Consider the following 13186-nt stretch of genomic DNA (forward strand, 5'->3'; position numbering starts at 1 on the left):
ATTACCGAGATTGTCGGCAACATCAAGACAAGAAAGAGGAAATTGCAAAGGTGAGAAACTAGTGTCTCTGCTATAAACTACATAGAAGTTTGCTGTGAAACACAAGGTTGTGGATTCAATTCGCGGCCGCTGCAGCTGCATTCGAATGGGGGTAAAATGCAAGGACACTCATATTTATAGGCATATTGAAGAGCCCGAGCAGTTGAAATTATTTAGGGTGCTCTGAGGCTTGCGAGTACATTTACTAGGGTTTAGAGGTCCGGACCTTCATTTAACACAAGGACTGAAGAGTCAAAAATATCATGTCAGTACACCTTAAAACCCATAATTAGATTTTTGGTTTTGTGTGTGAAGCTTTCTCTGGAAAGACCAATTGGAAGTTGATGGTTTTGCAGTGAACACCTGTTAAGTGTCTATTACATGGTTCTTGGTTCTCTGAGCATGCTCGACCAGTAACCTTGCCTATGGAAGTGCACAGGGTGGGAGGAGGTTAAATTAAAGGCGTGCTGTTGGCACAGTTTTTTCGAAATCTTTTACAATTTAATCTGCTTCTAGGTAATGGAAAATTATTTCAACAAATACTACTTTGGCAAGAGCATGCAGGAAGGCAGAGCAGCAACAGCAATTTATAGTGTAGCATTCTGGGGCTGTTATGCAAGGATTCTTTTCCGTCTAATCAACTTCATTATTATCACCCGTCGCAGCGCGTGGCTGATACTGGCAATAACAAATCAATGCCTCCTTTACTAGATGCCTGCCGTGTCGCTAGTTTTCCCATTGGAGCGGAGGTTCCCGTAGTTCAGGGTAGTCGCGGAGAGACGGCGCTCGCTGCCGACCCTACTTCCTGTTGCGGCGGAAGTGACGATTACGAGGCTGGCACGCGCTCGACCAATGGCTTGACGAGAGGACCGCGGGTCCTGCCTCCGGGATTGCAAGAGACGCCACTGTGCAGGGTCTACGTGGCTCAAGTTTGGAGCGGCCGCCGCAGCTAGCGCTCGCAGCCGACCCCGGTGGAGGAGAGGAAAGAGGAGAGGGGCAGGAACCAGCTTCTCGGCTCACGTGGCAGGCATCTTCTAAAGGAGGCATTGAAACAAAGGCTTGGTGCCATGCCAGCTAATGAGAGGGGCAAAAATTATATAAATGAGAATAATCGCTACATAATACAGCCCTGAATTAATACAGCCCCTGTATTATGTATTAGCATCCGACACAGGGTTGAAGGGCATAACTATTCGCTGCACGTGCACAGACGAGTTTTTTTTCTCAACTGGTCAAGTGTTTATGTGCACACATAGGCTATTATTTATGAGTGTTAGTTGTTTACCTCACACTTTTTAATACCCAGAATATGAGAAGCTATCCTTGCTTCATGTAGTGTCATCCTGTCTGCTTTCCATCTGTGCCTCAGTGACCTTCCCATTGCATTATGTTGCTGAAGGCAGAAAAGTGCAGTACAGCCTTTGCAACACTTCTTCACCAGAGAATCTAAAATCGTATATGTGGCCTCAACTAGAGCCGCATCAATCAAAGAGGCCAAAGAAGTGGCCTTCGCCGCTTCACAGTCCTTAGTGACTCTAAGAGCGCTAGTCTCAGCTTTATGAGGGCAGTGCGGGACTAAATACAGCCAAGATCCTGAGAAAGTTTAATAGAGAAGACAGAACCAAAATCAATGTTGTCTGGGTCCCCTGCTCATTCGGGAAATCCCGGCAACGAGGAAGCGCATAAAGTGGCCCAAGGGTTAACCGACCCCCGATAGGAGAGGTATTGACTTCCTACAACGAACTTACTAACCTATATAAAGAGGACAGGAGAATGTACCCTATACCACACAGCAACTTAACGAGAGCGCAGGCCACTATCCTCCGCCAAATTCAAACTAACACCTTACCACTCCTCATCGTTTAGCGATCTTCACTGATGGGGAGGTTGACCCAATATGCAAAAACTGCGATAAAAATGCATAGCAAACAAAAGCCACATCCTCTGGGAATGCGAGGGCCTTCCCCCACCCAGAGAGCTTCTGCCAGCTCCCTCAGAAATGACATGGGAGACCCTAGTGCAGTCCCCTGAAGAACAACTACAAAAGCAATCATTGCCTGGGCAGAAGCGGTCGCCGCAGACAAGCGGCCACCTACAAAGTCCTGAATTTCTCTTTAATAAAGTTGTTTCCTCCTCCTTCACTTCACCACTGTGCACAAGGCAATTGTAAACCAGCAGCAAGGTGAAAGGTGCTTGATAGTGGCAGCTGGCTGCTGTCTGTAACTCAGCTGCTGAAAGTTGCACGATATCCCTGGATATTTATGGCAGCTCCGTGTGCTGAAAGGCAAGATGGGAGTGAAACTAAATTGTGACATTTCTCTTTTGTTGTCACTTAAAAATAAATGCGGTAGTGCTTCAATACTGGCTGCTGAACACGCTTTAGCAAGAAAATTCAGTGTCTGATTGACAAAACACGCTAGCGTGAAAACACGACATGCATTTTAATTACCTACCACCCATTTGTACTTCACCATGGTGTAGTAGTTACCTCTACATAATTGCTATTGCATATTTCAAGCACCAGCTCATATTGTTTAAAAAATCAACAGACTTGTGCAACCTAGGAGAATCACAACACAATATCCAGCAAAGCTGTTATGGTGCCATCTTGAATGGAAATCCTATGTTATGAAATTCTTTAAATACCTGGTCCTTGCACCATTAAACCGCTTACATCATTATCATGAAATTCCTAAACTCTCTCTGACTTTCAGGTTTTACTGGATACTAGGAGTCTCCAGAAGGAATTAACCAACTGACTGGGAAGCTGGACAGAACCTTTACAGTCACAGATGAGCTAATATTTAAGGTTGGTCCTATCATGAAGCCCTGCGTCAATGTATTTGTGTGTGCATACCTGCATTGCTCCGATTATACACATGCATTGTCTTACAGGATGCCAAGAAGGACGAGGCTGTGCGAAGGGCCTATAAATACCTTGCTTCAGTGCATGAGGTATGTAATCAGCTTTGTTTTCTCCTGTTCTTGTTCTGCTTTTTTAAGCTATGGGGCAGAATTTACACAAAGTAACGGCCAATCACAGATTATCTTTCGGACAAATATGGGCTCTGTTGACAGAGTTTCATCGTGCCCTTGCGTAGTAGTGTATACTGAAGTACTACTCTCTTTTGAAATTGACGCGAGATTGTATCTGCTGCTGCTGTCAGAACAGGCGACTACAGATTTATCAAGCTGTCTAAGCAGCTATTTTCTGTGACTCCCTCGTTTGTAGAAATTGATGGAAATAAAATGATTTTATTGGGAAAGGTTGCATTATCATTAAGCTATAAATGAAGCTAACAATAATTGTGAAGCCCCCACCACACTAAAGGAAAAGCAAGCACGGCATGCTGCCGCCGGCAAAACACACCTCGCAGAAGCTGCCGCACAGCAGCTTTTTCTTGCCGCAGGAGGGATCGGTCCTGGAGGAATTTGTAGCGGCTTGCCACGAGCCGTGGACAGAGAAGACCAATGAGAGCGTGCCCGCCCGACCGCTCGATTCGCACTCACATCTGGTGTCACTCGGACGCTTATTTCGCACACGTGCCTGTTTTGGTAGGCTTGGTTTGTGATTGTTTTTACAATGATGAGGCAAACCAAGATGTCCTGATGGAAAGGCTTTCGGAGACGGTGCGCCAATATCCAATTCAGTACAACAAAACGAAGCCTGAATACAAGGACACGGAGGCTACACCTAGTACCTTTTTCTTTTTGAACACGGCAACGCCGCAACAGAAGGGAGCACACCAGCATGATTATGCTCGCAGTGGCAAAAATGTCATCATCATCACCTGTCATAACTTGCGTTAAGAATGAGTGCTGAAGAACGTAAGCACAGCACCAAGCTGTCGGCACACAAAGGAAAAAGGGTGCAACATCTTGCACCTACATGCAGAGTAAAAGAGAGGAAGTGAGATTTTCATGCTATCATGTGACTACCGCAGCGGCGCACCGCCTGCAGCAGCAGCATTTTACCACTGGGGGCATGCCGCATGCGTTTTTTCCTCCAATGTGGATTTGCCTTTATAAGCTTCCCCAAAGCAAGGTACACTGATTGTGCAATGCTCAAAGCATTTGCACATATTTTGTTTCTAGAGTAATAGTATCAGTAAAGGTCCAGTATCATAGGATGCGACGATGAAACTATGACATACATCTAGTTATACTAAGTACCACAGTGGCAGTGACCTTTGCACAAGCACCAAAAAGCTAATGAACATGGTTTTGCCACTTGTGTGGAGGGCCTTTGCTCTTGTGTCTGATGAAAAAGAAGGTAGCTAACAAAATACTAGGTATATGTTGCTTTTAAGGTCAAGGCAACTTGGGCTGCACATGCCACCGGTGGCAAAATTACTGATAAAGGACATATGCATTAGAGTACAGCATGCCCAGATACCATGAATACACCACACTTGTCAGTGAACAGCTTTAAAAAAATGCAGCAAACTCTTCATAAAATGACATATCCACAATTTTGCCACAAGCATTTCAGAAGGCAATGACGCTATGGGGGTTTGACAATGTAAATGCATCGCACTGGTTTCACAAGACAATTTCGTGCTTCACGCTATGGAACAGACATTTCGACACATGCATGTCTCCTTAGATGTGTGAAATTTGCATAATTACTTCATTAAAGTCAGTAACAAAGTAGCTTTTATGTGAACCACAATGCACACTAACCCTAAGTTCTTCAATGTGTCTTTCCTTTACAGAATTCAAACCAGCTTTTGCAAGCAGTGGAAGAAACAGGGTCGATCACGCGGGAAATGCGTGACCTGGAAGATCAAATAGAACAGGAGAGTCAGAAGAAAGTCACAGCTAACTTGGAGAGGATTACGGCCGACTACAAGCAGATGAAGCAAGAAAATGCATCGCTATTAGCGCAGCTTAAAGGTCAATAACTGTCGCAGAAGTATAAAATATGTGCAGACATTATTTTTGTAGTTAATTTATATATTTCCGCAAAATAAAGAGTACTATAATACATGCATCAAGGAACTTTGTACAATATTTCACCGTCGTCGTCATAGTAGCACTTTCCAACCCTATGCACAGCTGAGCCTTGATTCTTCAAGTGAGATGGTATTGTGATGCGCCTTTGCAGCACTTCTTCATTGTCTGCTGAATACTTGTAGTCCTTTGCAATCTCATTGCTTGCTCGCTGTGACCTTGTGTCATCTCTTTTATACTTAAAAGCTTCAAGAATATCAAAAGTTTCATCATGTTTAGTAGCGCCCTCTACTGTCAAGCTGCTGTCTTTGCCCTGGAGCGATGCTGATACTGTGTCTGAGGCGTGTTCACTTGCGCTTACATGCTTTGCAGTGCTGAAATCCATGCAGTGCCTTGCATCTTGCTCGGGCTTCTTAATGGTTGCAGCCTTGTATTCATCTATTCGAACATGCATTCCTTGGCTGCCCTTTCTCTTGAGTGTCGTTGCAGCTGCTACATCGTCTGTGTAAATATCCTCATACTGTTGTTCAAAGCTTGCCTGTTCATATTTTTTGTCAGGCACTCTCTTCTCGGGGTTCTTCAGCTTTAAGTAGGGGGCAATAAGCTTGCTGTATTCGCCAGGCTTTGTAGAGTGACGTGAAAGCTCCAGTGCCTTTATGTCGCTTTGTTGGTCCGGCATGGGAAGTGTCTTGTTCCCATATGCCTGGTCTTCCTGAAGCTTTCCCTCCAAATACAACTTCTTCGTGGTTGGCGAAATTTTTTCATCTGCCTTGCCTGTTTTCAATGCCTTCCACTTGAGCTGTACGTGGTTGTCATGTTCCGCTATCCTTTCAGCAGTCGCTGTTGTAAATCGGGATTTCAGCAGCTTCTGCAAGTAAATTGCAAAGAATTGGTGCTCAGTAACACTACAAAATGTGAAGGCAACAGAAAGTGTCAGCAACAGAGTTGTGGAATTGCATGATAATAAAAAAAAAAGTTACAAGTAGTGTTCGTCTTAAGACTGCGTGTGCACGCATGTACGTGTGTGTGAGAAGGTCACAAGAGCTGTGCCCCTGTACCATTTATCAAAGCTTGCAAAACTGCCGCCGGCCAACTGTAAACATGCATGTATGCCAAGATTCTCTGTCCACTTCAGGCAACAAACTGGCAAAACTTTTGCATGCCTAATTTGCAATTTTATTGCCTGTGACTATCCAGGCTTGTTTGGATTTTTTATCACTGCCCCAGTGCACTACAGTACGTAATGATATGGACTCCCTAGTAAGGATCATCACCAGTGTGTGCTACTTTCCACACTTTTGAGTTGTGGCTTCTCGCCTTTGTTGCCAACAAGATTGAACATCAGCCTCATGGCAGGTGAGTATTGGCAAGCACAGTGCCAGCCCAGAGGCTGTGCTTGCATTTTACAAATTATTGTACATCTAGCTGTAACTATTAAGTGCAAGTTCAATTCACCAGATCTGAACTATATTCATTTTGACTCATTAACGTATCCCAGGGCTAAATACTGTTACATGGAAGAGTCAAGATCATCTTCGAATGGCACATAGCAGAATTTTTAATACTATTTCACAGTAGTTCAGGTCGACCGTTCAGCTTCTCTCTCATAAATCTATCTAGTCAGAAATCATGCTTCTGTGGGTATACGATGCAACATGCCTCACATACTATGCAAGACAGTTGCAACACACGCATAGCAGTGTTGCCAACCACAGGGCATTTTCGCTGCTTGGTGGGGCTGTAGGGCCATCAGACAATTTTTCTATGAAACGTGGAGTATTTTGCCCTGCCCTGGCATTTTTAAGTGCTCTCAAAAGTAAACCCTTGGAAACTTGGGAAAACTCACAAAAACTGGCAAATTGTACCCACTGAAAGTAAGAATGTGACGTTCAACCAGTATGTTTTTGGTTGACCTACTCGGGAATTTTCAGGATGATAGGGGAAGATGACTGTCATGTATAACTTTGTCCAACGACGAGTGACATCTATCCTACAGACACAATCTTTGTGGTTACTGGAAGATGTTTACTTATGAGTGAGGACTGCAAGTGCTGCAGACACGCTGCGTTATTGGGAAATTTTTGCTCGAGGCCAACTCAAATTTCACAATTCAAATACATGTAAAACGCAGGTCTCTCATTAGCCAATTGCTGGACCAATTTGAACAGACCTTGTTGCATTTGAAAGAAAAAGCTAAATTTACCGACTGTAGGAAGCAGAATCTTGATATATCCATGGTCTCATAGCTTTAAAAAAAAATGCCGGAGATAGGCAAGTTAAAACAACTGAAGCAGAAAGTTTACAAATTTACAACACTGCACTGAGAATGGATATCGTACTTCTATAAACTGCATCCATTAGAGCATCTTAGGCAGTCAAATGTGATGTGGTAATTTTAAGCATATGTAAGATTATTAAAATGTTCACGGAGGTTTTGCAACAGTCCCTCTGACAAAGTAGTGGTGTACTTTTTTTTTTTGCATATTTTCAACAATTTTTGCCAAAAACATTTATGGTCAATAAAAAATGTGCCTACAGTCGGTAGATTTCAACATTATCTTTTACATACAACAGACCTGTTTATCCGAGAAGCTGTTAGCCAATGGTATCGGATGGAAGATAACGCAGTGCCAAGAACGTCTTCCACAATGTTCATCGCGCGCATAAACTGCTCGATAGCTATACTCAGTCTATGTTACTTTGCGCTTTGTTATCTGCGTCGCTTCGAAAGTATGATCTTGCACACAGCTAAAAGCCTTGTGGAACTTCAGTACGTATAAATAATAATAACTAAAAAAAAACTAATCAAAGGTATCGACGTGCTTACCTTTGCTCCCCGAACGCTCACTGGGAAACATTCGGCGATCCTTTCGGCCGTCCACTCCGACGGATCAAGGATGTGCAGGTAATGGATTTGCTGTTTTGCAGCCCATGTCAATAGGTTCGTTTCCGGTGGAAATATTTCCTTGAAGTATTTCCGCCTTACGACCGCTCTTCTTACTTTCTTTCGTTCAAAGCGGAGTTCACTGGAAAATAAAAAGAATGTCGTCAGCATGCGCTACTACGTGCCTGTGCAGAGCTGCGAACACGCGCATTAATAAGCAAGCACTTACTCCATATGGCGGTCGTAGTAATGTTCAACGTGTTCCAGGACAGTTTCTGGATCTTCCTCTATATCATCAAACTCGTAACTGCCTGAGAAGTCGCTTCCCAATGGCCCGCTTCGTTCCGGTTCCTCCAACTTAACCGCGAGCGGCTCAACTTTCTTGAACGGGTTTCGCGTTTTAGCGTGCCGATGCCGCACAGATTGTGACATAAAGTTGGCTATGCCACCTCGCACAGCGCAAGAACATATCCGTATCATCGTCGATAACTAATAATTTCGGCTAGTTTTACGATTTAACTGAACGAAAGCAACAACAAACGCGCACAAGCGCGCACACACGTTCTGCTGCACTCGCCTAGCTAGTTATGAGGATGATGATGCTAAGCGATTGCCGCAGCCACAATATACAGTTTCGGTTTCGGTATTGCGTCCAAAGGGTGCACAGGTTGGCTTTCCTCTAAGGAGCTAATAGTGCTTGCTCGGCTATAAATCAAATGGCTACACTTTCGAGTGAAAAAAGAAAATCGGCCAGTGAAGCTTTTATTTTGCAACAGAGCCTGCTGTGCTGCGCACGCCGTATTTATTTTGAAACTTGCAATAATTTCGGCTCAAGTTGTGCATTAAGATCGCATTTTGTGTAACAATTGTCAGATTTGGCACCTTCACATTCGCCATTACTTCGGTACAAATAAAGATGGTGTTATCGTCTGCAAAAAAAAAAAAAAAAAGCAAAAAAGAAGCGATAAGAAACTTCTCCCCAGAATTATATGAACGTGACAGGCGAAGGCCTCAGTTGTAAGCAGATGTAAGCATACAAAAATGACTGCATTCCGCCCTCATGACTGAGGCCGCGGCCAACGTTACTAGCCGCGGCAGCCGTAAATAGAACCTGCGACCTCGTATTCAGCAGCAGAACGCCATAGCAATGCCGGCGGTTGCCTACAAGAATTTACGCACCACTCTGCTGACGCGAAAGTAAATGTATTCTTTGTCCGAGCAGTTTAATTGTTGCATTTTCACGGCGTTATGCATGTCGTTATATAACTTTCCGTTCACTTTAATGCAACGCACATGCACACGCGCGCTCGGCACACCGCAATCCTAGGTCTTCACCTTATATTTGCCAAATCGTGGTGTGCTCGATATGTGTACTTGTTGCCATTTGTGAAGCAGCCTGGCGTTTACTTTCTCGCGATAGGCCTAACTGAGTCTAGAACGTCAAAGAAACGCCGGAAGAAGGAATAAAGTACAAACTACAACGCCGTGGATCTTATACCCCCTTCCCTTTCCTAAGGTGCTGATTCATGCTCCCTAAAAGCCTGCAGAAAATAGTTACCCTTCCCCTCCAGTCCACATTCACTATTTCCATCTCTCTCTGCTTTCTTTCTATACAAGTACGATTGTATGACTGTCGACCAGTTCGCTCTTATTCCCACCTTTGAATAATTTGTTCCACTGAGAGATGGAGGCGTTCAGGGGGTAAAGATCGTGCATTGTGAACGTTGCGCTGAGAAAAAGAAAAGAAAAAAAAAAGAAAAAGGAAGGAAAGAAAGAAATTGCAGGAAAAGAAGAGATGCGAGGCAGACAGGACAGGTTGTGCCGAACGCATCAGATCATTTACCTTCGACTCCGAGCCAGATAGATAGGGCCCGTGCATGGGCCCGGAGAGAGAGACATAATTTCAGGGAGTTTATATGGGTACGGTTTGCTACCAGGCATGGGAATAAAGAAATGGAGATGTGTAGAAAACGTATAAATCATGTATTTAAAGAAATTCGTGTCCCGTTTACATGTACGAATTAAGGGGCGTTAATTGTGATAATGATGTCTGAATTTGGCGCCGATAAATCGTGTTTCACATTTCGCCGCCTAGAAATTTGTTGTCGAGTGACACGGTGTGAATTTTTTTTTCTTTTTATGCATTTGTCACTCGAAAATGTTGTGTGACAATCTACTGTCGCTTGTGCAAAGTTTTTTTAATAGTGTGCATACGCTTACTTGTGGGCAATATGCATTATTCAAGCCGCTCCTTATGTAATAGTGTCATATTAGTTAGACCTGCTTATCAATGTGAATACAGCTTTAACGCTCTTACCCCTTGAAGCACTGCCTGAGCGCTCCGAATCCTTAAACCAGTCGAGTATGGCGTTTAATTTATCGGAAAAGTTTATGCATACACGATGATACAGGTAGCACGATGACTGTCTTCGATGATCGCTATACTAAGCGCAAGACCAACGAAGTTCTTTGGTTAGGTTTTCAGGAACTGATACAACCACCTGATCGTGTGACGTATGACATTCCCTACCATTACAATTGCATATATATGCTAAGGCTCTCGCGCGCATGGGAGCTAGGCTGTCACCAACGTTCTTGCTGTCACCTGCAACGTTACGCATATGTCCTGCGCTCAGAATATCACCTGCAGCAATCGGAGGCGCTACTCCCGTCTTGAGAATTATGGTATTTCTCAGAGCAACCCAAAGGCTATGAGATTGACGCCTAGTGGAGGGCTCCGAATTAGCTTGGACCACCTGGGGTTATAGCATGCAGCCAAAGCACATATACGGACACGAGCGCCTTTGCACTTCGCAGCCGGTGATCGAGCCTGCGTCTTCAGTACTTCCAGTGACCATATCTATACAAAGATTTTCAAAAGAAATTATTCAATTCATAAATGGCCCAACCAGACAGATTACTCAGTTGGAATCTTTAGTTTCTGTAGCCTTAACACACGTGCATCATTCGTTTGTGACTTGTAGCAAGAATACCACCGTATGCAGCATTATATAACTCGATGGCAAAACGCTGGCACGAGGTTCTGTACTGCAGGTATATTTCGTAGTACGTCAATCGATTTTTAAGGACCGCGTTGGAGCGTTAACCTAGCACGCAAATTTTGACCACACATGCCTCCTGGCGGTACATATATGCAGCAGGCGGCCGCCGAAGCCGTCGGAACCTGCAGTGATCGCGCACTGTTACATTGAAGGCTGGTAAGTAAAACCACCGTTACTAGATGAATAAAACTGCGCATAGCAAGCAAAAAAAAAAAAAAAGAAAAAAAAACCTCAAACCGAGACTGCACGAATCTTTCTTTTCTTTCTCCCTGTCTGATACGAGAGGAATGCCCGCGTGAATGAAGACGACAAAGAAAGGAATCGCATCAGGCGCGCGAGCTGAACAAGCGGCCACGCGCGCCGGTGTCGCCCACCCCGCAGAACCAACGGCGTCGTGATGCCCTGCCGGCCGACGACGACGCCTACATCCCAGCTCGGTCGTTGAGGCGGGCATCGAGGCAGGCCAGCGAGGAGAAGGTGGTTCGGGGTGCTGCGCTGCTGTCACCGGATCGCCACCCTAGCGCCTTTTCTCGTTGAGCAGCAGCCATGAACCGGGTCGGGACATTCACCAGCTCCGCGCACCATCGCAGCGGGAGCAGCGCCTACTTGCAGCAGCAGTCCCACGTCTTCGGCACCAGCGGCCGACCACCGGTAGTGCAGGCAAGCGGCTCGACGCACATCCTCGTGGGACTGCTAGTCCTCATGAGCTGGGTGGCCCTGGTGAGGGTGCGCCGGCGGCTGCTGAGGTTCGTGTACCGCTACCTTGGCCTGTACCTGCCGCCCACCGCCGGAGACGACAGCACATCCCAGCAATCCCACCCAGTCGCGAAGAAGGCGCCCAAGAAGGCGCCCAAGAAGTCGCTGCCCAGGGCGCTTAGGAAGAAGGCGTCCGCGTCGAAAAGACACCTCGAGATGCAGCCGGACGCGGCGTCTGAAACGCAGACGCAGCTCGACGCTGAAGGCAGGGCAGCAGCAGCTCCTGCGGCCACTGGTTGCATTTTGGGAGGTCCAGACGACGACGACGATCTGCAAGACTACGAGATCATCCACACAGGTGACGCCTTCGGGGATGACAAGGAGCATTCGAACTGACGCCTGCCCCGCGTGACAAATTTGGCGCCGCGCTCATCGCTGAAGCGAAACAAGAACGTGAAATCTCTTGGAGATGCTTGCGGGTGGAAGACGACCCGACTGAAATTAATAAAATGTTTACTGCACAAAGATGTCGCTGAATAGGCTTTGACGACACTTTTGTGCTTTCTTCTAAAATTCGTGTGTGTGTGTGTTTTAAAGATTAAAGGCAAGCCAATCGGATTCCTGTAACGGTCACTTTCTTTACTTTCGTTTTAGAGCATACGACTGCATGACAGCGCCATCGCATCGAACTCACGGCATTTTTCTTTTTATTTTCTCTTCCGACCGCGTGAGCGGAAAAAAGGCGAATCTGCAGAGACGCGTTGTCATCGCCATTAGCTGATAACGTTTTTCGGTAGCTGCAACTTGCTTCCCTCGCCCACTTGGTTCATTACCGCTGTCGACTCGCTGTCGGACGGTTTGCGCGCCGCCGATTTTCCAGATAAGTATCATTCTCGGCTCGCCATTTGTGCGTTTCCATCTTCGGCGTCTCCGCTGTCTCGCTGATGCCATCTCGCAGGCAGGCCACGGCGCACGACGTTAAAGCGTTCGAACAGTGCGCTGGGGCGCCGCGGCGAACGACGACGGACTTTCGTCATGAACAGATGCGACCGCAGGAGTGCGTCTTCTGCCGACTGCACGATGGCGACTGAGAAAGGTGCGCAGGAAAAGATGGCGTCTAGTGGAGGCGGAGCGCGACCGAGAGCTAGACAGCAACCGGCGCCGAAGACTGTCAACGGAAAAACTTGGACGAGCAGTGCTAAACGCAGCGGCGAAGGCAAGTTCGCAAAATGCTCCGTCGCGTCTGCTGCTGCTGCTCCGAGCCCGGCAAAGAACGACAAGTCTGGTGCGTTCGACTCTCTGCTTAAGCGCGCCCAGCGAAGGCGGAGCAGTAACTCGAGCGAAAAAGCGGCCAGCAAGCAGGGCACGCGTAGCGACGTCGGCGACGACACCAGCCGCCAGGAAGACTTGAACGATGTCAGCGACAAGTCCAGGAAGCCGAAAGAGCCCGTCGAAAAGCAGGCGGCTCACGAGGACGACGTCCAGCCGGATTCACCGTATTACGACAGTGGGGAAAGCAAGAACCCAGCTGCTGACCCTGTCGAGTATACGA

At 46.3% G+C, this 13186-nt stretch overlaps 2 protein-coding genes across 2 annotated transcripts in view; one reads left to right on the forward strand and one right to left on the reverse strand.

Moving 5' to 3' along the window:
* The window catches only part of LOC119449788 (coiled-coil domain-containing protein 22 homolog), a 20191-nt gene extending 15159 nt beyond the window's left edge, over positions 1-5032 (forward strand). Inside the window, 4 exon segments of the mRNA XM_037713051.2 lie at positions 2754-2784; positions 2787-2848; positions 2935-2994; positions 4755-5032. Of these exon segments, the coding sequence (XP_037568979.1) occupies positions 2754-2784; positions 2787-2848; positions 2935-2994; positions 4755-4943 (342 nt within the window). The 3' untranslated portion in view covers positions 4944-5032.
* Positions 4684-8480, reverse strand: LOC119449789 (uncharacterized). Its single transcript, XM_037713053.2, has 3 exons — positions 8106-8480; positions 7820-8018; positions 4684-5860 (listed from the first exon to the last, which is right to left on the reverse strand). The coding sequence occupies exons 1-3, from the start codon at positions 8354-8356 to the stop codon at positions 5033-5035; spliced, it is 1278 nt and encodes a 425-aa protein (XP_037568981.1). The 5' UTR covers positions 8357-8480; the 3' UTR covers positions 4684-5032.
* Between the last annotated feature and the right edge of the window lie 4706 nt (positions 8481-13186).

Source organism: Dermacentor silvarum, chromosome 4, assembly GCF_013339745.2.
Source record: "Dermacentor silvarum isolate Dsil-2018 chromosome 4, BIME_Dsil_1.4, whole genome shotgun sequence".
In the NCBI taxonomy this organism is placed as follows: domain Eukaryota; kingdom Metazoa; phylum Arthropoda; class Arachnida; order Ixodida; family Ixodidae; genus Dermacentor; species Dermacentor silvarum.